The sequence below is a fragment of the Cygnus atratus genome, chromosome 5 (assembly GCF_013377495.2).
Source record: "Cygnus atratus isolate AKBS03 ecotype Queensland, Australia chromosome 5, CAtr_DNAZoo_HiC_assembly, whole genome shotgun sequence".
NCBI classification, from domain to species: domain Eukaryota; kingdom Metazoa; phylum Chordata; class Aves; order Anseriformes; family Anatidae; genus Cygnus; species Cygnus atratus.
The window spans coordinates 24,068,290-24,093,959 of NC_066366.1; the positions used below are offsets into that span (position 1 = coordinate 24,068,290).

The 25,670-nt window shown below is 35.1% G+C and overlaps 1 protein-coding gene across 1 annotated transcript in view; it reads right to left on the reverse strand.

Annotated features, from left to right (window-relative positions):
• The window catches only part of AQR (aquarius intron-binding spliceosomal factor), a 52,255-nt gene that overhangs the window by 4,684 nt on the left and 21,901 nt on the right, over window positions 1-25,670 (reverse strand). Inside the window, exons 20-33 of the mRNA XM_035552027.2 lie at window positions 24,782-25,023; window positions 23,371-23,517; window positions 21,710-21,779; window positions 19,217-19,327; window positions 17,548-17,657; window positions 15,035-15,170; window positions 13,021-13,230; window positions 12,012-12,149; window positions 11,334-11,405; window positions 7,658-7,845; window positions 4,636-4,807; window positions 1,876-2,046; window positions 1,047-1,132; window positions 71-245 (exon numbers count right to left, since the gene is read on the reverse strand). Of these exons, the coding sequence (XP_035407920.1) occupies window positions 71-245; window positions 1,047-1,132; window positions 1,876-2,046; window positions 4,636-4,807; window positions 7,658-7,845; window positions 11,334-11,405; window positions 12,012-12,149; window positions 13,021-13,230; window positions 15,035-15,170; window positions 17,548-17,657; window positions 19,217-19,327; window positions 21,710-21,779; window positions 23,371-23,517; window positions 24,782-25,023 (2,028 nt within the window). The remainder of the gene's footprint in view (window positions 1-70; window positions 246-1,046; window positions 1,133-1,875; window positions 2,047-4,635; window positions 4,808-7,657; window positions 7,846-11,333; window positions 11,406-12,011; window positions 12,150-13,020; window positions 13,231-15,034; window positions 15,171-17,547; window positions 17,658-19,216; window positions 19,328-21,709; window positions 21,780-23,370; window positions 23,518-24,781; window positions 25,024-25,670) is intronic.

A 25,670-nucleotide genomic window follows, 5' to 3' on the forward strand; every position in this document is an offset into this window, starting at 1 on the left:
TAGCTCACTTAAAGGCAGGCAACAAGTACACCCCATTGCAGGCAGCAACATTCACAGTAGCTGTTCCTACCTGTCTTGCTGCCGGAAAACATTCTGTGGGAATTATATGGAGGTGAAGTGGTCTAGCTGTGAGCTGGCTGAATGCTGGAGTTAGTTCAAAACAGTTCTGAAACAGCGATACTCTTGCAAAGATATAAAGCCCAAGCCTGGCTCTTGACATGGCAACGACTAATCGTCGGACATCCCTTCAAAAAAAACAAATAAATTAGTCATGTATCATCAGTGAGAAAGAACAACTCCAATAAAAGTAACAAGAAGTATGCAGAAGTCTTAATTAAAGTAACTATAAAGGCATCTGTTAAAATACTATTTCGTTTTCAATTTTTCTTCCTACTATAGTTTCAATAACAAAATCCTAGAACATTTACATAAAAGACGGCTCACTATATTAATGATACAAAACTCACCCTTTAGTTCTAAAGTCTAGAAAAACAGTTAAGTTTTACACTGGGAACAAATCACAACTGCCTGTCTGTATCCCTGAATGAGAAAACATGCGTTCCATAACCCATCTCGCTGCTGCTGAATAAGTCTTCCCCCACCCAACCCCAAAACTGAAGCATAAACAATTTAAATGGCACATGATGACACAACTTTGGCAGCAAACACTGCTGATACAAAACAAAACAAAAAGCTCACTTATGGAAAATAATCTATAAGAAATTTTAAGCCTGCATTTATTCAACAAGCATTAATTACATTCCTATTAATCTACTACTTAAGGTGAAACCAAGTTCAGCCCACCTGCAGCAGTATACACTTCTTATTGTGTAAGAGCCATTACTAAAGGATAAAGTGGATGTAAAAAGGGAAGCAGACAGTTGTAAAAAGGAATTGGGTCTGAATTTCATTCAACATATAGCACTAAACTTCATTTCTACTAAATACTGCAGAGGTTGAACACTTTTGCATAACATTTTCCACATCAGAAAGATGTTTATAATATGTGCACCTTAATGTCCCTACAAGAGTATTTTCTTACATACCTAAGGTGGCCTACAGCTTTGGTACGCACTAGTGACAGGAGGATATAATCATTTTGTTGACCTTGAAATCTGTCCACAGTTGTTACCTAGACAATCAAAAAACAACAAACAAACTCCATAGGTTAATATTTGCCATTTCAATTACAATGTGATATCCAAATTTTAACATCAACTTCCTATTCAGATTGTATTAAATAAGAAGAGAAATGAGAATGTTTTAATTCTGTTTTAGTTCACCTCTAACCAAAGATCAAACTCCTCTTTCTGGGAGATGTGACTATATACCATTTCTCTCACATTTTTATTCAATTAGGACAGCTAACTGTGGAGTACTAATAACAAACACTTGTGGAAAGCTACGAGTTTTATAATTTAGAACTTTAACCTGCAGACACCAGAATTTCATAAGATATTTTTGTTTCATAAGATTCTTCATCATGCATTTTATCAAATCGCCATTTCTACTCTGGGTGGATCTTTCTTTCTTTCTTATTTATTTATTTAAAAGGAAGACAAAATAAATGACAAAGAATTATTCTGTCCCACGTAGTCTGTGGGACACAGACTACATGAGACACAGACTACAGTCTCTATCGAACTTCACTGATTTTGCAATTTCCTTGTATGACTAATTACAAACAGGCAAAAAGAGTAGTGAAATTCCACAGAATGCAAGTTAATAAGTATGTGCTGTTAATAAAGGAATACTTGCACAGAAAGCAGTGAATCTATTCAATCAGATGGAATAGATTCAATCATGTCATGTTCTATAACACAATAATCATGAAAAAGAGAACCACTCCAATGATCGATATATTCTGAAAGACACCTTGTTTGGCCGTCCGATCAGTGGATTATTTCCACACCGCTGGTTAATGACATCACGGATCAGGTGCTTCTGTCCATTGTATGTTGTCAGGATGCTTATCTTGTCTGCAGGGTAACCAAGCAGGCACATATACATGAATAGTGCCACAACATACTCTGCTTCGCCGAGATTCTTAAGTTTAAAAGGAAGGAAAAAGTTATTAATTTTGTAAGGTCGTAAAGAACAACTGTCTATTTAGAGAAAAATCTCAGTGCTGAAACATTTATAGATCTGATGATTTCACTTAATAAAAGTCATTTTGAAAGAATAAAAATCACAAGCAAGTTTAATAATTTAGATCCTTCTTCAGTCAGAAAACCGCTAAAAATTTCTGTCAATATTATTGTTAGGCAATAGATTGACACTTTCCAGTATCAACTGAGAAGTACTCAGTTTTATTTCAATTAAAATCTAAATATTTAGTAGTCCTCAAATATATTAAAATGTTTAAAAGAAGTGTTAATATTTGAATTATATTCAAAGACTTAAATATTTACACATTTGCACCTAATGCATTTATATACTTGGCAGCCCAAAAGAACCTCCCACCTTAATATATTACTACAGAACTCAAGAAGTGCTAATACAACTTTTTTCTTCTACTTAATATATCAAAAAAACACCTCTTATTTAAAACTGTGGAATTATAATTTGTTAAGAAGCATTAAAAGCTGATAGTCTACAGATACCAGTATTTAAATGTAAGGGGTTTAAAACAAAACAAAAAAAAAGAGGCAAACAAACAAAATCTGTTTAGCAACAGTTTAACAAGGTTTCATATAAGCAAGCAAAAAAAGGTTGCAACGAATCACTCTCCAGTATACTCAAAAAAAGAACTCACTGAACTAGAATAATGAAACTCAACAATTAATTAGGGAGACAGACACCTCGATTATCAAAACCAGTTATTTCTGTTTTAGGCCACACCTATTCAATCTCAAAGTATCTAATGTTAAAGTATATTTCCTAACTTTTTTTTTTTTTTTTTTAACTTATAATATACAGCTGTCCCAGAGCATCACTCCTCTGGTTGTAAGAGCTTTTGTCCGATTTCCAGAGTTAACTTATTTGTAGCCTGTTTACATCCATTTTCTGTGAGCAAAAATATCTTTCAAGTTAAAATGTTATTCTCAATTGTGGATTTATTCTTGTTATATTTATATAAGGATCTTATCGTCACTTGGCATGTGTTTGACCAGGCTGGACATGTCAGCCTCCTTTATTTCTTCTCATTATTAAGGGGGTTCTGCTCTACTTGAGAAATGGAGTTGCTATATATACCAAACACCTGTGGGTATAAAGCTACTCTACAAATATTAATCCTCATTAACTCTGGAAAGAAATGCCCCAAATCACAAAGAGAAATAATACATGGCAATCTGTTAGAAAAACTATTCAATGTCACCAATGTACCCCACCGGTATCTCTCTACCCTCAAGATATCAAAAAACAAAAACAAACAAACAAAAAAACTAACTGTAGGACATACTAGAAGAGTTTGTTCAGAATAGCTGTTGTAGCAATAAACGTCTTTTGTGTCCTTGTGACTTTTAATCTCCTCAGGACAGAAATGAAATAAAGTAGTGCTCAATTACCCTGTTAAGGCACTAATTGCAGCTGTTCCAGCAGACAGCTTTTTACTACTTATACGCTACAGTGTTATAGTTTAAATTCCAAAATCAAAAACTCTCCCCTCCAAACAACCATCACCCCAAGCTACAAATGAGAAGCAGTGGACTATGGCTCTCCTTTGTTTTGTTCACTAACAGCATGCTAGCTTGTATTAAAAAAACAAAAGGCAAGAGGAACCCAAGCATACCCTATGAATACCTTGCAAAAAAAAATAGATTAACATAATTCTCAATGATCTCTGTAGGCAAAAAAATGACCATGCATATTACTAGCTTAAACTATATTGTTTGCATTCCATAACATTAAACAAGATATAAGGTGTTAGTTCTATATTCGTATTAAATTCATTAACTTGCACACAGATCCAGCTTCTAACTTTTCGGAAAACCCAAACAGATTATTTAAGTACCAGACTGTTCCCATCTTTGTTTTTAAAGCAAAATTTTAGTGAAGAAGAATAAGAAGACTGAAAATATAAGCACCTCATTACAATTGTCAAAGCGTTTCCTATTTTAAACAGATAAAGGCCGTTGTTGCTGGCTTAATTTGAAAATTTAGTCAAGAAATTTCAAGGCTAAGCTTTTCTTTTGCAATTCACTTCGCCCTCAATGTCTCTCTGCTTCTTATGCATGCTTCTTGTAGTACTGTTTCATTCTTTTATGAATGGGCTCTTTTGCATTCTTATATACAGATCAAATTAAAACACTGCCACAGAGCAAATGTTGATCCTTCATACAGAGAAATGCTACTGTTTATTTTGTTATCATGACAGTACAGCAGCCTTTAATTTGCCATAGGCCAAAACAATGTTTCATAATGAATTATGCACCAAATCTCTGCCCCAACCCAGTAACTTTGAGAAAATGGAAACAGCAAGCAGTCATTCACTTTGAGCAAAAAAGCACAACATAACACGTTATCATCCTTTTCAACATTCGAAAATGATAACGAGGAGAAAAAAAAAATCATTCATGTGCATGGCTGTGTTATCTGAGAACATAAACATCAGTTTACAGTATTTTTAAAGTCTTCATTGAAGATTTAGTAAGCCATATCCAGATTAAATAAAGTATACACTATTTCTCTTACCTGATAGAAATAAGGATTGGGTTCAGACTCTCCCACACCATTGAAGTCTTCTACGTTTATAAGCTGGAAGTCATACAAAAACCCAGCGTTGGCTGTTCTGAACTCCGGCATAAGCTGGACATGAGGCAGATTACCCAGATTCTTATAGCGCCAGTTGTAGAGGTTACATAAACTGTCCAAAACCACACAGACAAAAATAGTTAAAAGTGAGTTCTTGAACTTAGTAATTTTTTTTTTCCATTTTGTCTGGTTCTCTTACAGAAAACTGTAGATTTTACTTCTTTCTAGAAAGCACACAAATTTGGCTAATTCTTCACATTCTCATCACACATGGTTGTAACCTGAATTGAATTCCCCCTTCTCCTGCTCTATGGCTACAGGCATCTTATATTACGTCATAAAGAACTGCTGGCAGAAACTGAAAGAACCACAGTATATTCCATTTTGCAAACTGAGAACAAAACACACAAACATTCTAATAGCAAAGTTTTCGGAAAGGGTTTTGGCAGTTGTGTTCAAACGCTGCAGCTAACAGAAATTTCCTGTGGTAACCGATCAGAACATTGCCACGGATAGCCTTAATTTATCTGTGGATTCCCAAAAGGGAATGTGATTTACCTCTTTAGGAAGAATTTGGATATTAGATCCTGGTATTTAAGCTACCAATGAAGAAGCTAGAGACAAGGAAGGGAAACTAAGTTGCTAGACTGCACACAGAAGCAATTCAGTTGTTTAACTACTACCTTCCTTTAAATATTGTTTCCTGCAGTAAAACACTATTGTATAGAGAATTACTCTGGGACCTCTCAAGCCTGAATTTTTTTCTGCCAGTAACCTACATTATGACCTTGAATACTTAATTCCTTCATTTCAATTTCATCTTCTGTAAATGTGCAAGAAGGTGGATGTAGATCATTACTCACAGTTATTCAGATTAATCTGGGGAAAAGCCTGACATGCCCCCCATTTCTGTTTTGTTTTGAAGGCAGAACAAATCATTAATGCAAAACAGTAGGCTAAAATCGTCATAAATTTGGATAGTCATGATCTTGCAGAAAAATGTCATGCCACCCAGTGATGTGATGCAGTTGTGAGTGACAAGCTCACACCATGAGCTTAGAAGGACATTTTATTTAGAAATGAGTTATCAGTCTGAAATAGAACAAAAGCCTAAAAAAAAAATCCCTAACAGTTTGATCACCGTCTTCTCCCCACAAGATAAGCTGCACATTGAGAGGTAAACAGGCAAGGGGTCCCTCACATTTAAGAATTTTGATTTGTCCCTTTAATGTTGAGCCAATATGTAAACAATTTCTGCCTGAAGGATCTGAATATACTCTGCATGTGATTGGAGATAGAGTTGTTAACTTAGCTAGAGGGACCGTTTGACAAATAACAGTTTTAAGCCTGATCTAAGTAAGTGTTGATGAAAAGTATACTGCAACTACACAGACTAGCCAGCTTGTAACACAAGAGGTCTGCCTGCAAAACGCACAGAAGCATCTCATTCACAGAAGCATATGTCTAGCAGAAACTCAATACAGCAGTGTCTCAGCCTTAAGCCTGCTCTGCCTGAGCAGCTCTCCATTGAAGGGTACCAATTTTGCAAAGAAATCTAGGAGGCATTTTCAAATGACAAAATTTAAGAAATATTAATACTTCTTCACAAGGAAGAAAGGAGTAAGGGCAAACGGATTTTCTGCATTATTTGTTGTAAAGACTCTTACTGCAAAAAGAAATTTATTTTCTTATCTTGTGCCTTGCCATGTATTAACTGAAAAGCAAAGGGAAGCTGACAAAAACCTATACAATTCTCAATCATCTCCGATACTTACAGGGAGAGTAATATAACCAAAATGCCTCAATCAGAAATGCAGAACAATATCCTAACCAGGTAAAATAACAAATACTTCATGGGGAAGTTACCTATGAGTACAAAAGTAAAGACAAATAAAAAAAAAAAGTAAAAAAAAAAAGAAAGACAAAAAAAGGAAGGTATGGAAATAATCCTTGATCAAGCAACTTTCTTCACTTTGCAAACATTCTGCTGTTCTCTCTAAGTTCTCTGAGATGTTGTAAAATAGTAGATAGCAAAATAAGCTTCATTTATCATCATACTAAAGCATAATTTGCTTTTTCATCATACTGAAAATAATTGTCGTCCGTATGGCAAGAAAATAATATTCTAAAAGCCAACATTTGTTAAATGAAAAAGAAGTTCTTCAAATTGTTCGATCTACTTTACACCTAAAAAGAAAAGACTAGGATTTAAAACTAAGCATATTTATATGCGTGTGTATATATATATATATATATATGTGCATATACATATATGATTTATATGGAATCATTTTCTCTTGTTTGGTTTTATTTTTCCTTATTAATAAGATGCCACAAATATGAATAAATTTGACAAAATGAATAAATTTGACATCTAAATTGTCATATTGAAAATGTCAGTTAAATGAATAAAAAAAGAAAAGCTCTCTCTTACTATGAGGAATTAGTATAGATCTACACACAAAAAGGCATTATGTTCTTGGGAGGACAACCTGGCTGACAATCAGGCAGAGCTGAAGCTCAGCTGAAATCCCATAATAAAAGCATCTTTTTGCAGACCTCACAAGGAATAGCAAACGTTTATTTAGCTTTGAATATATTAATTCAGAAAAGGAAGCTTGTAAAAAAAAAAAAAGGCAGCTTCTTCCAAGGGAAAAAAAAGACAACAAAAAAACCAGACTTAACATTCCTTCAAATATCATTTTCACTGAAATACTCAGAGATATATATATATATATATATACACACTATATAAAATAAAGTAAAACTTACTGCATTTCAGCAAAGTAAAACCTGCCTTCTAGTCTAAGCTAGTCTAGTCTAAACTGAAAAAAATGGAACAAAATATAAATCACAGTTTTGCAAACTCCTGCCTTGATAATCCAAAGTTTCCAATACTATACATGCATTTTTCCATTTCTTGACCTGGTAGTAGCTACACATGCCGTTTTCTTTAGCTTACCTTGCTCTTGCTCTTCCTTGTGCATCCAAATCAACAGTCGGTACTCCGACACGAACAAACCGTGTGAAGAGGGACTGCTCCATGTTGGAGTATTTTTGAAAAGCCATGTTCTTAATGACTGGTGGCAACTGGTGATGGTCGCCAATCATAATCCACCGCTTCAAACGACTGAATCCATCCTGAGGGTTCTAGAATCAATTACACAATTGTAAGTATTACAATATAATCAAGGACTCAATTACAACACATTAATAGTCAAATTAGCTGTCTAAGTCCTAAGTTTTATTCTTAAGCTACACTGAACTGCAATCATTTTAAAGACAACTATTAACTTCTTTCTAATCTCTCTATTGCCTGCCTTTCGAGTGTTTTTGTGGTTCGTATGCTTCTCCTGTTCACCTCTAGAATTCTCACATTTTCTCTTCCATGAACACGATGTGCCTGCCACCACGGCTCTTGGACTGAAAGCCCTTCAGTATGTTATGTATAGCTGTTTCCAGTTCCTCATCATCCTCTGTGTACCTATGTTAAGTACTGAGAAAGTGCATGAAGGACTATTTTAACAGAGGGATGTAAAAGGAACAGATGTGTGGGTAACATTATCCTGGAATCAGAATCCTGAAGATTTCTGACTGCCAGTTTTACAGTTCTGACCCTGTTATTTTAAACACTCCTCTGATATTTCCCTGCCCCCATGGGAGAACTATTCAAGACAGAGCCTGAAGTTCCTTTTCTTGCCACTTGAAGATGAAGAACTCTGAAGCCCTCTCTGATCAGGGAGCAAGGAAGGAAACTGAACTCTAGACTGTCCACCTCATCAAGCCTGAAGATGCCTTAAGAAAGAAAGAAAGAAAGGATGAAAAGTATTTTCAATAGCTGGGAAAAACGCTTTATTTCTTTTTCTCCAAAAAAGGTTACCGATTTGGAGAAGTTCAAGTATACTATGTAATCATTCTGCTCTTATGATCAGTTTTTATCTCAGACATCAGACAGCTCTATTTTTTTTTTAAAAAACTTCTTGCTCTGAATTGCAAGAAATCAAGTACTACCACTTTGTAAGCCTAGTTCTCTTTTTTTAAGCAAACAAAAAAAACAAAACAAACAAAAAACAACCAACAAAACATAAACAAACCAGTCTCAATTTTCAGTGGCTATTTGAATGGCTCCTCTAAGAATGGTCATGGGATAACCCACAGAATGTATCTTTATCGTAAAAAAAAATAAGTTTGCCTTAATTACATAAGTCTTCAGCTTCTCCATTGCTTATATATGCTTATTTCCCTTCACTAACCTGATGCATCATGTTATTCAGTATTCATTCAAATAGTTAAAAAGCACTACATGATGATTATTTCACTAAATGGAATAATCTCATTATAAATGAAAACCACGGAAAGAGCCATGCAGGAATTATTCATTACACAGCACTGCAATAGCATTAAATTCAAGACCGCCAAAAGGCAAAAACAACATTCTGGAGAGTAACACTTGTCTTTAAACAGAGATTTAAATAACTTAAGGTTCTACAGACCAGCTTGCATCAGAAGCCACCCAAACTACAACTTATGCTTACATACCGTTATGACACAGAGATATCTAACTAAGCAGAAATCTCCTTATATTTCAGGTTTCACTAATTTCACTGCTGTTCTAGAGACTAAAATGAGGGCTCATTAAGTCCACGGGACATAAAGAAACCAAGTCCATTCCACTTTATTATTGTAATTGCTGAAATAGTAATTGAAAGAGAGCAAAACTGTTCCTGTTTTATGATTTGCAAAAAGCCTCAAGTTTGATTGCTCTCCATACACCCCCCAAAAGACAAAAATATGCGCTCCTCTTCAGAGTTCAGGCCATATTCAGGGTTTAGAGGGTGAAATAATTAGTTGCCTCTGTGCTCAGAATTATCAAAACTCGGTCATCTTTACCACATCACAAAGGTGATAAAGAACCACGTTAATGGCCCCAAAACTGAAGAAACCTGCAGTAAGACTGAACACAGGACTTGGGCTTTAATAGCAGTATCTTGGATATGCACATTCTTTTGTGCACTAGGCCCATACTGAGTTACTTTCCTGCAATTGTATTTGAACCTCTATTGTTAAGGAGCAAAGTGAAAAATTATGAATATAACCAATATTTCATGGAGTTTCTGTCATGCCTTTTTCAATTTACATTAAGTTTCTTTTGGAATGAAAATCTGAGCTTGGATGTGGTTTTCTAGGGGAATTTAAATCATTGTTTTTCAATGAAAATATTTGCTCCAAGCAAAACGTCTAAAAAGGACACTTACTTCTAGAAAATGAATAGTCTCTGTATTTTTTAGAAAGCCACTACACTAAGAATCAAATGAATAGCACAAGCTGTCTTAAGTTTCACCAACCTCCCACACATCATCTTCTGATTTGCTGCTAAAGAGTTTGCACAGAGTTCCTGAGGGAGCCCACACTTCCCTCCCAATGGTGAAATTTTATCTCACGTTAATCTGAGATTACAGAGATAACTTGAAAGGGGTTGAAATTGTCATTTAAGCCACAGATGTATGAGAAGTACTGTTTGCTTACTTAAGAAAGCCTACAGCTCTTAAAAGTAGGTGGTGATGCATCTCAAGCTCAGGATGCTAAAAGCATGTTGACCCAGAGCTGGGTCAACAATCTTCACCAGAGGCACAACAAATCTAAAGACAGGCTGAGCTTAGAAGTATAAGAGTAAATGTTTTTAATGAAAGATATGCAACTGTAGCAGTGTTAGCCCTCATCAACTCCTTATATTGCAAGAGTAGGGGACACATTTCTTTGCATACAGAGCTACTGCTATCTGGCTTTCTAAAGACTGTCCTATAAACATCCCACATGTCACATTAGCTTCAGTTTCCTTCCTTCCTTCCTTCCTTGTATTAACAGCACACTTCCAGCTGCAACCATATCTCATACACATTCTACTCAACCATATCACATACACATTCCTTTTATAGCTACCAATTATTGGTTTGCCAAACAGTATAAGCGGCAGTTGATACCAGACTAAGCATTTACCAATTAAACTAGATAAAAGGTGCATAACTATTGGCCCAAAGTAGACAAAGTAGAAGTAGTAACTTTTTGCTGTTTGTTTTTTGGTTTTGTTTTTTTTCCTCTCCCTGTGGTGTTATAACATCAATTAGAATGTCTCCTCTCTAATAGCTACAGTTTTCCTGAAAGTTTTAGGTACTTGGTATCCACTTTATCTCTGTTAATTTTGACTGAAACTGAACAAGCAACACTGGCAGTCAAGACGAGAGAGAGCACTTATGATCTTGGGAAACAAAAGTTAGAGCAGTTATTTCATAATAAAAAATAATTTTTAACAGTTTTTAAAATTATCAGTGATTTAGCAATATGTATTAAATGAGAAAGAATATAAGTGACAACAAAGTGACAAAGCCAGGAGCTAGTTCACTTCAATATCTTCATGCTTCCAATGTGAAATCCTGATAGTACTACTACTTAGTCACAGGTACACAGGACAAACAACTAATGAAGAATAACATGATAATTCTTATTGTCTGCTCCATGGGAAATACCAGTTCTATGTTACTTTCCACACAAGATACTTTCCTTTCAATATTTGGTATTGTTCAAGAACACAGACTTTCAGTTATCATTTTTTGTAGCAAGTTTTATAACTCAGGTCTAACCTGCAACAGGAGAGGTATAAAGGTCTCTATCTCCAGAATCTGTGCAGACTCCTCCATTAAGATGTTGTCATACTGAGAAAGAAAAAATGGAGATGCCCATCAGCCAAGTAACACAAGTTAATGTTGTTATTCAACCTACCAAAGGGAAGCATCTATTACTTATTTAGGAAATTAAAGTTTTTTCATTAGTAGGTCAGTTATTGGTGGGAAGATGAGGGGGTTTTGTTTTTGCAAGTCTTTAGTAAATGAATACTTATGGTTAACACCGCAGAGTGAAAACAGCACTGCGTCATAGCTTTTTTTCCTCAAACTGTTCATTTTTTAGGTAAGCAAAGTTATAACAGACATGTTTTTCCCTAATTCATCCTTTATTTTATCACCCAATCATATCACTGCAGTTCATCTCATATGGCAAAGCTAACTTTTTTTTTTAATATGTATACACTATTAAGCATTTCAATATATGTCATTTAAAAACAATCTCATCTTTTACTTACAGAACCAGAAGTTAAAATTCTCTTCAATAAAATTACAATTAAAAACATAGAGGTAAAAACATGCAACTCAAAATAATCTAGATGCAAAGAATTAGGAGAGATAAAGGTCTAAATGAAGCAGGGGGAATGACAAAAAGAAGAAAAAGAAAAAAAAACAGTGTAGTATCACTAATGTCATTACTTTGAAACCTAATTCAACTAGGTCGTGTCGTTTCAGAGCAGCGTGGGTACAAGTCATAGCAATGATTTTTGCTTCTTTCACCAACAGATATTTGGATCTATCCAGGCCACTGCGGAGAAGTTCAAATGCTCTGAATTCCTGTGGTAGAAAAAAGAATTTTGAAGAACAGAATTAAAAAATAAATAAAAATACTGCTTATGAAACATATTCACTGAAACTATCTGTCCACCTTTTTAGTCAAATTAAGCACGAAAGTTATGAGTATGTACTGTTAACAATTCCATCTTGGATTTTTATTTATTCATTTGTATCCTAAACCTGGAGACAATAGGATTTCAAAACATAAGCTTGTTAAAGTATATCCAAGAATTCTGCAACCTGTGTGCATATATAAATTCTCAGACAATTATTCAGTTGATTCTCAGGAACCCTCCCCTCAACAGTTTTGCTTTACTGCTTCTTATTTTCATTCCGTCCTCCACTCCCCCCCCCCTTTTTATTTTTTAAACAGCATCATAAATCACATCTAATATTAGAAAGGCCAATACAGGTAATATGATGAAATGATACCCTGATAACCCTTACCCTAGAGCTTTTAAAAGCCTCTCAAGCAATTCTGGGAAAAAAATGTAAGATAAACCATTTATGTTACACTTTTAGGTTATCTGATTAAAGGCAAATCACTGTAAATACAAAGACCCTGTAAAGATCAGGGGAACAGTGAGTGATAAGTGCACCAACTTTAGTAACCTAACCAGTGAAAAAGAAGCAAATAAAATGGGTGCTTCCTAAGCTTAAAATAAAACAGATTAGACCCTTGTCTCTATTTTGAAGCACACCTGAATTACTCAAAGGGGGAAGTTCTCACCTGAATGCCCTGCAATCTAAAGAAGCTGCCTAAAGGCATATATTGCTTTTAGGATTTAGGGCAAACTGTATTTTGGAACTGTGTAAACTTTCTTTAGGATTAAGCAGATTCATTTAGCTTTCACAGTTACATGTCACTTACCTCAAGCTGAGTGAATATTTTCTTAATATGTCTAAAACAGCCTTCAGCAATCTCCATATCTTCTTCATAGGATTTGCCTTTGAAAATTGGTTGAGGAGCATTTGCAAAATACTGGTGAAAAGGAAAGAAACTGGACACATCCGTAACATTTGGCAATTTTCCACCTTTAACTTTCACTTTGCTGATATATTCCTCCCAACGAGACATTACCTATAATAAACAAAAGTGTCATGCAGACGTGTTTTTAATATAATGAAGTCATTGGACAGTTATCATCTTGCACACTTACTAAATAAAATAACCGTTTTTAATCACAAAACCAAGATGTCTACATTAGCATTTGATCTTGTATCAGGAGGACATTTTCAAAACTGTGGTGCAGTGTGTTGACCTTGGCTGGATGCCAGACCTACACCCAATAACTCTATCACTGAACCCCCTTACCAGGATGGGGGAAGAAAATACGATAGAAAAGTTTGCAGCTCAAGATAAAGACAGGGAGATTACTTACCAGTAAGTCAGAGGCAAAACACTTGACTTGGTGAAAATTAATTTAACTTAATGTCAGTTAAAAATGGAGTAGGACACTGAGAAACCAAGACAAAACTAAAAGCACCTCCTCTTTGCACCCTCCCTCCTTTCCAAGCTCAACTTCACACTCTTATTCCTAACCCTTCTACCTCCTTTCCACCCCTCCTGACGAGCTGTTCTAGCATGAGTCCTTCCCCTAGGGTGCAGTTCTTCAGAAAACAACTTCTGGCCAGGAGCCTGCTCCAGCATGGGTTCTCCAAAGGCTCCAGCTTTCTTTAGGGTACCTAAATAAAGGGTACCGCCTGCTGTGGCATGGATCTCCACAGAGTGCAGTGTGAGTACGTGTTCTCTTGTGGCCCTTTACAGACTGCAAGGGGACAGCCTGCTTGACCATGGTCCTCTCCATAGACTGCAGGAATTCCTGCTCTGGCACCTGGAGCACCTCGTCCCCTCCTTCTGCACTGACCTTGGTGCCTGCAGGGTTGTTTCTCTATCTCCTATGCCCCTCCCTGTCCCCCCAGCCATCAGTCCTCTTTCACAGCTGGAGCGATGTGAGATGATTTTTCATCCTTTTTTAAACATGTTTTCACAGAGGCACCACCAGCATCACTGAATGGCTCAGCTTTGGCCAGCAGTGGGTTTGTTTTGGAGCCAGTTGGAACTGGCTCTATTTAACCCAGGGGCAGCCCCTGGCCATTATTCACAGAGGTCACCCCAGCAGCCTCCACCTTCTGATACCAAAATCTTGCCACACAAACCCATTGCACAAGCAAAATTCCTGATTCTCTCTGCTTAAAATACTTTGATTTAAATATCAAACTGTATTCCTTCAGGAGGAAATTAAACCAGAAGGTGTGCTTTAGCTGTGCTCCTAGCAGTCTCCAACACCTAATGAATATTTAATAATGTTTAGGAACACACTACAGCTATCCCAAGTTAACTTCTCTAAAAATATGTGTAGTGTGGGGATTTGGTCCTAAGTACCACTCCCCATGTCTGCTTAAGCCATATTACTTGCTAATGTGGACATGGTCAGTGACAGGTACACAGAAGGAAATGAAGGATAAACAATATACAGAAAATCACTGTTCTGTACACTATGAATCTTATTTCAACCATAAAAGCTTTCTAGAAGGAACATTAAGTAGCTGATCTACTGTTTGTCTAAAATATAAAGCATCCCACAGATTTTCTTATTTGAAGGGGAAACTCCAGGTTAGAAAATTTGCCAGTAGTCATAAAGAGCAGGAATGTTAGCCTTTCAGTTTGTGAGTCATCAGGCAGGATTTAAGACAATAGCAATACAAATAAGTAAGGTTATAATTATGGCTTTAGCTATTATTGTATTTTGAACCACCAAAGAAAACACTGTGTGGTTTTGTTTTTTTAAGACTCAATCCTGAAAATTTCACTGTAATTTTTATAGTGTGTTTCCTAATACATTGAGGTCATGCAGTCTCTGTAAAGCTATTTCAGTCCTTACTTGGTATAAGAAAAAGTGGCCAGCTGTTTCACAAGTATAAGAAACATCTCCTGGGACTCCAAGACTCTCTTGCAATCGCCCAACTTCTCGCAGAAGTTCAAGTCTTCGAGCCAGAACATAATTAACTCTTCCATACCTACAAAATGAATTAAGGTTAACATATTTTGTATTTCAATTTATTTAATCCCAAGTGGTTTATTTAAGTATCAAAATGAGATATCACACCTACTAGTAGCTTGCAAAACATAAACATTTGCTACCTGCTGACTATTTCTATCTAGATAAACCCTAATAATTTACAAAACCATGCAAGAACTATTACTGTAAAAAAAGCTTTTTAATCCTATCACATCATTAAAAGTTTCATAAATAGTAGTAAAATATTCTCATAACAGGAAAGCATTACTTCCTACGTGCTGTGTAGGAACCATTACACATTATACAAGCATATGCAAGTTACAGAAGTCTATGGACCATCCATCATAACTGGAACTGATAACCCAAGTTTCTGTGTAAGTCTAGCTTCCTTTGGTGATATACAAAACGCCTTGCAATAATGCTTTGACCACCATAACAGACAGATCTGCATCCACACATAGGAAGTCCTGTACTCAGAGCTGTCCATTGAAAACCTTTTATGGCTGATTAGTTTGTAACTTACTCCTTCCAGTCTGCTTTCTCTTATCTAATTCATTCCCACCTTTTTTCCTCCCCTTTAAAAATGATTAAAATAATAATTAAAAAAATCAATGTATCACATTTATTACATTTTCATATTAAGATAACAAACATGAAAATTGTTGGAATTACAAATGAGGGAAACAGGGCATTTTCTTTTAAAAATGCATATCTAGTTAGAACCTCAAATATGAATAAAGGCTAAATTTTGAGTTCCTATAAAGCTTACTATTCATAAAATAAACTTTCTGCACAGAAAAACAAAAGACAGTCCTTGGGACCTCAATGGGTTCTATTGTCTTATTTACAAAAGTTAGGGAAGCTAAAGCTAGTGATTTTAATTTACTAAGACACAACTGACGATCATATTGTTAGCAACTGGAAAAAACAAGTTTCTCAGGAACTAGGGCAGTTAAGATCATCGCAATGTTATTTTTTTCTTGAGCAAAACTAATCCATCATTATTACAAGTGACTGCAACCATTTTTTTCCACGCTTCTAAATGTCCTCTTATTTCTCACAGTTCAAGTCATATGCCCTCTTTTATATATTCATTCCTTGCTACAAAAGTTTTCTTTAGCTATGATTCCCTTTGTTTCTTAAGTGACAGTATCAGTTTAAACAGGTCCTCTCCACCTTATCCTTGCAAAACTCACTGTTTTGCTATGTCTGCCAAGGGAGCAAAATAGGACAAGAAGCTTACATGCAGAATAAATTCTTTTAAGCAGTACTGTGCCTTCTAAAGCAGCCTAACTCAGAAAACATGAATTCTAAAGCAACTTAAAAAACAATAAACAAACACAGAAAGCATACAGGAAATAAACTTGTCTGGAATTATGCTGGATATTAATGGAAATAGACAACAGAATATCTCAGAAAAACCTCCTTTTAATGATGAACACTACAGTTCAAGGAATATTATTAAGTCTTAGATATTACTAAATAAATATCTACCATGACATCATTTCACTAAGATCTTGGTTATCAAATTACTGGAAAAAAATTTATTATGTCAAACGATTCAAATTTAAAAAAAAAATCCCTAAGTATTTCTTTTCCTAAATGAAACTCGAAGATGTGTATGTGAATAACTTCTAGTGACTATACATAATTTTTACTACAACTTTTAGAAGTCAAGGTATTGCTATAATAATACATCACAGTCCAGTTATTTCCAGTGCATGACCCCTATACCCTCGCTTGCATTTATGAATGTGTGTAATCCTATTGACGTCAATTGGGCTAACATGTAACATAAAACATACAAGAGTTTACCAGAACAGGTTCTCAAGTCTTTGTACTTGATAGCTTGACTTATGAGTCTATTTTTCAAAATGTATTATTTACCAATGAAACATGCAATTTTGTTATTAATCAATATTCTGAAGAACTAGAAGCACCAAGTTTTATTTCACATTTACATGTACACAACATTCAGTACGCCAGCAGAGGTGCTATCATACTTGCACAAAAATTACTAACCACAAAAATTTAACTTTATCATTCAAATTTCTCCCACAAAACAGGTCAATTTTATAAAGCATGTGTGTATGTATAACATAGTGAACTACTTTTATTCAAGCAGATGAATTTGTGAACAAGCAATTGCCTGATTTTGTCAATTAGAACAGTTTGGCTACTGATTAAGAATCAAAATTACTTAACCCTATATTGAAAACAAGTGTACTCTACATAACTGCAATTCAATAGCATGAGAAAGGTAAAACTTGCCAAGCATAGCTCCTTGCTCAATGACAAGAGAGGTAGAATGGATTCAACATGTGGGTCTCAGCTACAATACTCATACAAGCTATCATTAGCACCTCCTTTCTCACCTGCTGAAATCTTTCTCTGTCTCTAATTCCTCTTCTCCGTGACCCAGACGCAGGAGGTGGCGTTCATCAATGTCTAGAGCCATGATTTTTTCAAACAGCTGGTTCAAGGCCTAAAGATTGACAAGAACAGGAGAAAAGGTAGTTTTTAGAAACTCTTGCAGGGAAAACCAAAGAATTACTTGTAAAACAGTCAGCAAATAATGCCTATTTCAGTATAACAAAAGCCAAAGCACACATGAAGTCAACACTGAAGCTAGATTGTGTTAATCTTGACAATGGACATATCAGCCTACTGAAGCTCTTGTCTTCACTTCCTTTATGAAGCAATTATATTTGATTTTACACCTTCCATTAAATCACCTAGTTAAAAAATCTAGCTGATAAAGTTATCAATTCATATGTTTTTCCTCAAGAAGCACAGTTTAAAAACAGTTATTTTTAGATCACTTAGAAACAATACTGTTCATTTAACTTTTACTGTAAATTATAAGAGTGCAATCTGGTGGTGATTGACAGGTACTGTGACTATTCCACATGGATAAATACATTTTGCTGAACTTCAAGGTTTACTGTGGCTCCTGCCTTAAACTATTCAGTTTTCTAAAGCTTAGTATCAACAGCTCAATTCAGTGTATCCTAAAGGAGCTGAGTCTATAAGCACTGGATCGTCAAACCACAAAACTAAGAGTGAAGTACAAGCGGAGCTTGCTCACGTTTAAGTCAACTGGAAGTCATGCAAACACGTTTAAGTACATAGTCAAGGCACAGGAAATGAACCCTGCTGAGGTAATAGCTTATTTCCTGAAGTGCAATTTCAAATATTCACATTAAGTCTTGTCCGCTAAGAAGAGTTACCTACCTGCCTCAAAAACTATTTACTTCCTTTACTCCACAACAGAAATGCTCTCAACTCTAATACCTGTTACTCACCCACAACCTGTTGCAGACTGGCCTGTATTATTCCAGATATTAACTTATCACCAAAAGGAAGCTACACTGTTGACCAAAGAACGGTCAATGGAAGTACCTGATCTTACTCTGATGAACAAAGATGAAATGCCTTCCAAATGGTAAGCTCAGTTAGGATAGCTGATAAAGGAGATAGGATAGGCTACTTAGGGAGACCAGGAAATAATGACTGTAGTTTTCAAAGAAACCCTTCAAAATCACAGATGGCTTTAGAATAAGAATCTATAAGACTATTATTATTATTTTATGTGGTCAAGAATTAGCAGGTAGACTCCATCTCTTATGAATGGGAAGCAAGCATTTATCTGAACAGGCCATTCTACCTTTCCTGCCTTTCCTTGGAAGCATGAGGCACACAGCAACTGGTGCCTGAGAGAACTACTTAGTACAAGTCAACTTTGGCATGCATGCAGTAAATGTGCAATTGTAAAAACTGTGCAGATACTTTTTTTCAGAATACTTCCTAATTCCTAACCCCTAATGAGGTAAACATCCAGAAAACCTCTGATAAATACCTCAGAACTACTATCCTTAAATTCAAAATTTTCATGGCATATTTTAGAATTGGCGAATCTGCTCACAAGCTAACTTAAGCTTTCATTAGTAAGAAACAACTGCAGTCCTGAACGCACTGATTCTCAGTATCTGCTGCTCTTCTTTATTTTAACTACAGAAAAATTTCATACATGAAATATCTTACCTGATTAGAGTGGGTAACTATAAGAGTTCGTTGTTCTGGGAAATTATGATAAAGATTGGATATTATCTGGACTGCTACGTCAGTTTTCCCTGTACCAGGTGGACCCACTACCTAAAACCACAAAATAAAGAGAAGAAAAACAAACAAAAAAATGCATATGATTTATAAAAATTCTGCACTGGACAGAAATACAGCTTGTTGGGAAAAACAGAGCAGTCTCACAAGACCTCCTCAGACAAAAAACAAGCAACAGTAACAAAAAAGCATGCTGTTCATCCCCAGGACAGGCTAAACATAAGGGAAATTGTGAAAAAAAAAAGAAACAAAGAAACATAACTGAGAAATAATAAGGTGAAGTAAAGAATAGAAGACAGACTCCATTCTCATTTACTTAAAAATCTACAACTGATGATACGATACCAAGAGTTAATGTTTTTAAAGGATCAATTATATGTGTATAATTTCTTAAAGTTGTTGGTAAAACATTTTAAAGGTGTAAATAAATATTATAAACAATATTATAAACATCTCAAAAGTAATTTCTTCAGTGTTAAGAAGCAAATACCTGCTTTCATATGTATCTACACATAATATAAATTGCTAGAAAATCGTGCTTGTTTTATTCAGACAGAATCTCATTGCTAGATTCAAAAATAAGCAGGATTGTATTTCTCAATCATATTTGACAGGAACAAATGAAATAATGACAGAAAATAAAACACAGGCTTATACTGCATAACTATTTTCTCAAGCAGTCTGCCTTCTCTCCTTGCAAAAACAAACCAGGTGATTTTGTCAAAAAATCGTAAATACATCCTCCAAAAGAGTTGACTTAGTCATTGCATTTCCCTTTTGAACTACCGGACTCCCATTCAGTAACCTCTTCTTAAAAAATTAGTAAATATGTTTTTAGCAAAAAAGTTAAAATTATACATATATACACACACATATAAAGACCATCTTCTCAAAGATTTATATAAGCTGATGGAATAACAGACACAGTAAGTTACTCCTTTAAAGCCCTCAAAACGTGAGATAGATGGTAGATTATGATTCATTATATACTGCAACAGAAAGTCATTTATAGCTCAACCAATATTAAATGACACTAATAAACAGTATGCAGTGCTATTTTAAAAAATAAAATGAAAGCAAAAATTAGGTGACAGAGATACAACCTCCCCCTCATTAGCCCTGGTATTTTGTTTTAATTATATACTAAAAATGGTAACACAGATTTTTAATTTCTCAGTCTTCTTTCCTGTTGACAATAATATTGATATAAAACAATACTCCTATTCACTGGTGTGGGTGTTCTTACACTAACACTGTAATTATGTAAAACCCAGCAGTTCAGATCATTGGGTTAATTTCAAAAAAAAACAAAACAAAACCAAAAAAAAAAAAAAAAACCACCCTCCAGCATTGTTAAATAACCAAATTTAAAGAGTCTATCACTGTGACATTTTCACAGTGTTCAAAATAAAAAACTTCTCATTTATGAATAAACCTTAACGTTGGTACCCTATCAACATATAGAGAGTACTGCAATAGAGAACACGCCATACTCAAACACTACAATGTGTTTATACATGGTTTAAGACATTATGAGTGTCAGCACACCTAGTAAGGCAGTGACAAATGGCATACAATTCTACTGAAATTTATTTTCTCCTTTGCGTTGCACGTTTCATGTGCTAGGTACAGAGTGCATAGGGAGTATTAAAAATATAAGGGAAGGGAGAACGAGGACTATGTACTAATGAGTACTAATTAAAAAAACTAAAAAATAAAAATTAGCATTAACACCCATATAGTCCAAGAAGAGATTAATAGTACCAGAGAAGTCATTGCACTGAGAAGTCACTAGCAGGACAGACTGTACTTCACTGCAATGCAGGCACTTGTAGTCAGCTAAGCCTTGGAGACCTTTGCAGATATTCATTGTTCAGAAATTACTTTCCTAACAAATCTACAACTCTTTTACAGCTTCTTACATCTAGAAATCAGCAGGATATAAGGGATTGTACATTAAATTTCAGAAGATAGAAGAAAAAAGCTCCCTAAGGACAATTCAGTAACTTTCATTTTCTTTAATGGAGCTAGACCAAACTAAAAATGACGCAAATACTTTAAAAGAGGAAAAAAAAAATACAGACATAGCAAAAGCTAAAACTAGCAATCTAAACAGTCTAAAACTAGCAATTCAAGCACTGAAAAAGTTAATTTTGGTTGTTGTGGAAAGTCTTCAGTCATTAGGACACAGGATCCAGTTATACAGAGATCAAATGTCTTTCTGAAGCACGATTTAGTGAAGATAGGAGGATGCTGAACATTTGTTATTTTCCTATATTTTAAGCTACTAATAGAGTAAGTACCCTCAGAGAGGCTACAGAAATAGGCATTACAGGTATTATATTGAATGTACCTGAAGCTAGAATCAAGTAAGAGCATAAAATGCTTAAAATAGATAAATAAATAAAAAATTCTTACCATAGTTAGCCCAGGCTGCATTCCTGCTCGTATAGCTTCAATTTGAGTGTGGGTAAATTGAATAGTATTGCTGTAACAAAGAAAAAGCACAGAAAATTGACATATTTTGCCAACAGTTTTGGTAAAAGCAACTGTTTAAACATTTTTAAACCAAATTAATTGGCTCTATGTTTCTCCAGAACTACATGCCTACAAATGTTTATACAAATTAAACCAAAATTACAATTATCTTCTTTATAGATAGACCTGGCAATTTTGCAATTTCTAAGCAAGACTGCAAATCACAATGGCCACGTGAAAACAAAATCATCCCACCTAAAACGATGATTTCAGTTATTATTGGTTGAGAGTGTCACAAAATTATTTAGCAATGATTCTCCTTTTTAACCCTATAGTAATAGAGTGACATGATGAAGTAGAAAGTTAAATGACATTACTAGATTACCTGGATATAGAGAAAATGTAATGACTTTTTTTTTTCCTCTCTCCTTTAAAGAAAACAATCTGACAAAGGATTGTCAAAAAATTCAATTTCAGACCTGCTATTCTTCAAGCAAGAAGAGTTCTACCAAGGCTCTCCCTGCTTTGCACACTTTAAGCACATACTTATGGCACTTATCTGAAGTAGGAGTAGATCTAAGTTAAAATACTCACACTGTATAAAGAGAGTTTGAGTATATGTATGGATTGATTCTTAATTAATTGCAGCAAATTATTGCTGATGCTATCATTTTGCAAAGGAATTTTATTATAAGTAAAGGAATTATTTGTAAAGGAATTTTATTATAAGTCTTTGTACGAATAGCTAGCTACCTGTTACTGTAATTACTACAACAGTTTACGCATGATCAGCACTTCTTTGCACTGATTAAGTGTTCAGCAAATCCAGTAGCCAGGGAAAGTAAAGAAAAAGTTTTCCAGAAAACTGCTGAATTCCTAAAGGTGCGTTTCTCCTTCCCTAACACATTCATACTTCTGCAGATATCATAGCTAGGAGTAGATGTTATACTCCATTCCAGTTCCCCTCACCCCTACCCCCATCTTTAACATGCAGGTCTTCACCTCTAAAAGATCCGTAAGTCATTTATTTCATGAATAGTGTCACACGTTTGTCCTGCGACTGTGCATACAACCTAGTGTTCTGATGATATACAGTATTTTACATTTCTCACTGCTTTTAAAACAAATTATTGAAAACAAATGGAAGCTTTTAATGTATTTCATTCATGTAAGAGACCCTTCAGATTCCAGTGTTACAGAAAAAACAAGTATTTTGCATACTCATACAAGAAAAATACTTATTCACCACTGTCCTTACTAGGCTCTCAACTGTTATAAAAAGTCACTAGTTAGAAAAGATCAGTAGAGAAAACAAGGGCAATTGCATGAAGCATTAACTTTTCAATACTAATATTCAAGTCCTGACAATACTAAAAGCTGGTCTCTCTCCATGTTTTTCAATGGAATATTTTTAAATAGAGAGTGGATAATAGAGTACTTTGATTTAAATACAAAGCATAATAGTCTCATATCCAAATCTTTTTTTGGTAATGAAATCAAAGTGACATTTGATTTATAACATACAACATGCTATTCTTAGTTCTGAAACCGAACTGCTATGCATATTACCATTTTCAACCAAGTTCACATGCATCTATTACCGTTTCGGTTGGTTATATGGATATGGTCCCCTGTTTGGAATGACATGAGGCTCTACAATCAACGTTTTAGTTTCTTCAGGTTTTTCTTCATTCCCATCATCTTCTTTTCGTTTCTTTCCTTTACCCCCCTGTATTGGGAATGTTATCCTGTAACACATAATATAAATGTGTTTTCAACACATGCACTATGACACTGGACTGTCTTAGACTTTTACGAAGAAAGTTTTTTTTGTCACCATAAAGACAAACTTTCACAAAACAAGGTAACAACAGGCGATGAAGACAGCAAAATGCTGATGAGGACATTGAAAAGGAAAAAAAATAAGTTGATGAAGCAGCCTTTAAGAAACCATATTTGACAAAAAGTATGTTAAAAGTGTACTTTACATAGCTTGAAAAGGCAGGGGCAGCGCTGTGAGACAACTGGAAGAACACTGGCAGCAAAGAATTTAGAAATAAAAACTTGAGGAAAGGGAGATAGTTATAAGCATTTCATGGTAGAAGAACTCCAACAGCAATCCAATCATATTGATACAAAAATGCAGATATCTTTAACATCAGTAATCTCTTAGTCTCTTTACAAGGCAAAGATACAGCAATAGGAAGCACAATAAATAGCTCTTCATACAGTGGAAAATCTGTATTTTGATCTAAGATCTGAAAATTAACAAAAGTTCATCAAGGGAAATTGCGTGTGGTAGCTTTTCATGATTCCTTAAAACTATCATATTATTTCTATAGTGTTAGTACCTTCTCCACATACACTGCCGTGTTTCAAAAAAGCTGTTAAAGCTTGTGAAGCTCCGTGCAATGTGAAATTCAGTTGCAAAAGCACAAGGAAGCCAACAAGGAGGAACAGAATTTTCGAATCTAAAAATTGGCCACTAAAATTCTGGGCTGGAAAACAGTACTGGTGAAACAAAATACGTAAATCTCACTTACTGGCCACAAAGGTAGGCATCCTACTTCAGAGACCATTTCTAAAATAAGGGAAGCATTACGGGATATCAAACTTTAACTGATGTTGAAATTGCTGTAATTTGCTTCAATGTGACATATAAGGAAATTTTGCAATTAAAAATCACTAGGCTGAACTTGAGGTGGGTAGATACCATAACCAACGAGGGAATACTATGTGTCTTGATGCTATTTCACACTGTTGCTTTTCTCATAAATCCAACAGCCTTGACCTACAAGTAACACTCTGATGTATGTTTGTACAGAATAGCAAAGATGGTCCTGAGCCTAACTGTAGTATACAGCTACCTCAATTATATAATTAAGTCTTGATACTAACATATGAACATCTTTTCTTAAAAGAAAGAGCACCTCCCTTCAAACACTGAACTCAACTGCATGTGACAAGGCAGCAAGAATACCAGACGAGGAGTACTTGAAATTTTGAGATCACCTGAAGGGGGGTACTTGCAGATCTGGATTGTCAACAGTCACTTTAATATTATACCCAGGAAAGCTAGCTTTTAAGTGATCAATGGACAGGAAAGTGTCATTAAAATCCAGAGATGCAATCTGATTTGGCATTTTTGAATAATGTGCACTACTTGGGTCTCCATATCCAAGAATGATGTCATGCAGCCAGTCAGGAACCACACAATCTGTGTTCATCAAATTCCTAATAGTCTCCAGAACAGCCTGTAAATTGGAGAAGGGAAATAAAAAAGATTGGAGGGTAACTTTTTAACTGAGAAAGTATGACATATTGAAGTCTATCCAAGTTATTCTAGGTTGTTAGCATGTATCAATCTTTCACTGACACTTATTTTTTAGATTGAGTCAGTATCTATACAGTGTATATATGCAAAAACAACAACGTCAAATTCCTAAACTGTCCTGTCAGTAGAGTTACTAAAGAGCACATATTTCTGTTCCATGATCTTCTCCAGGACTTTCAGAAGGCCATTCTGTTTGTATCACAAATGCATTAGAAATTCTGCATGCTTATAACATGGGAATATAAGCTTATAGCCCTGGCACACATACGCCTTGACCGAAAAGGCCAAACACAACTAATCTGTACACCACCTCTTGAAAGACTGAAATTAAATTATAAACTAATATTTATTTTTATTTTTATTTTTTTAATTAATGCTCAAATGAATTAAGATTGTTCTGATTTTCAGTTACTCCAGCACTTAGCTGTAGAAAGAAATTATCACCTGCTGACAGGCTCTGAGATCCTAAAGTGATCCAACTCCATTTGGAAAGGCTACCTACACATAAATAAAATGAACTAGTTTCAGCCAGGAAAACTTCATTTGAAGTTTCAAAGAGCAGTACCT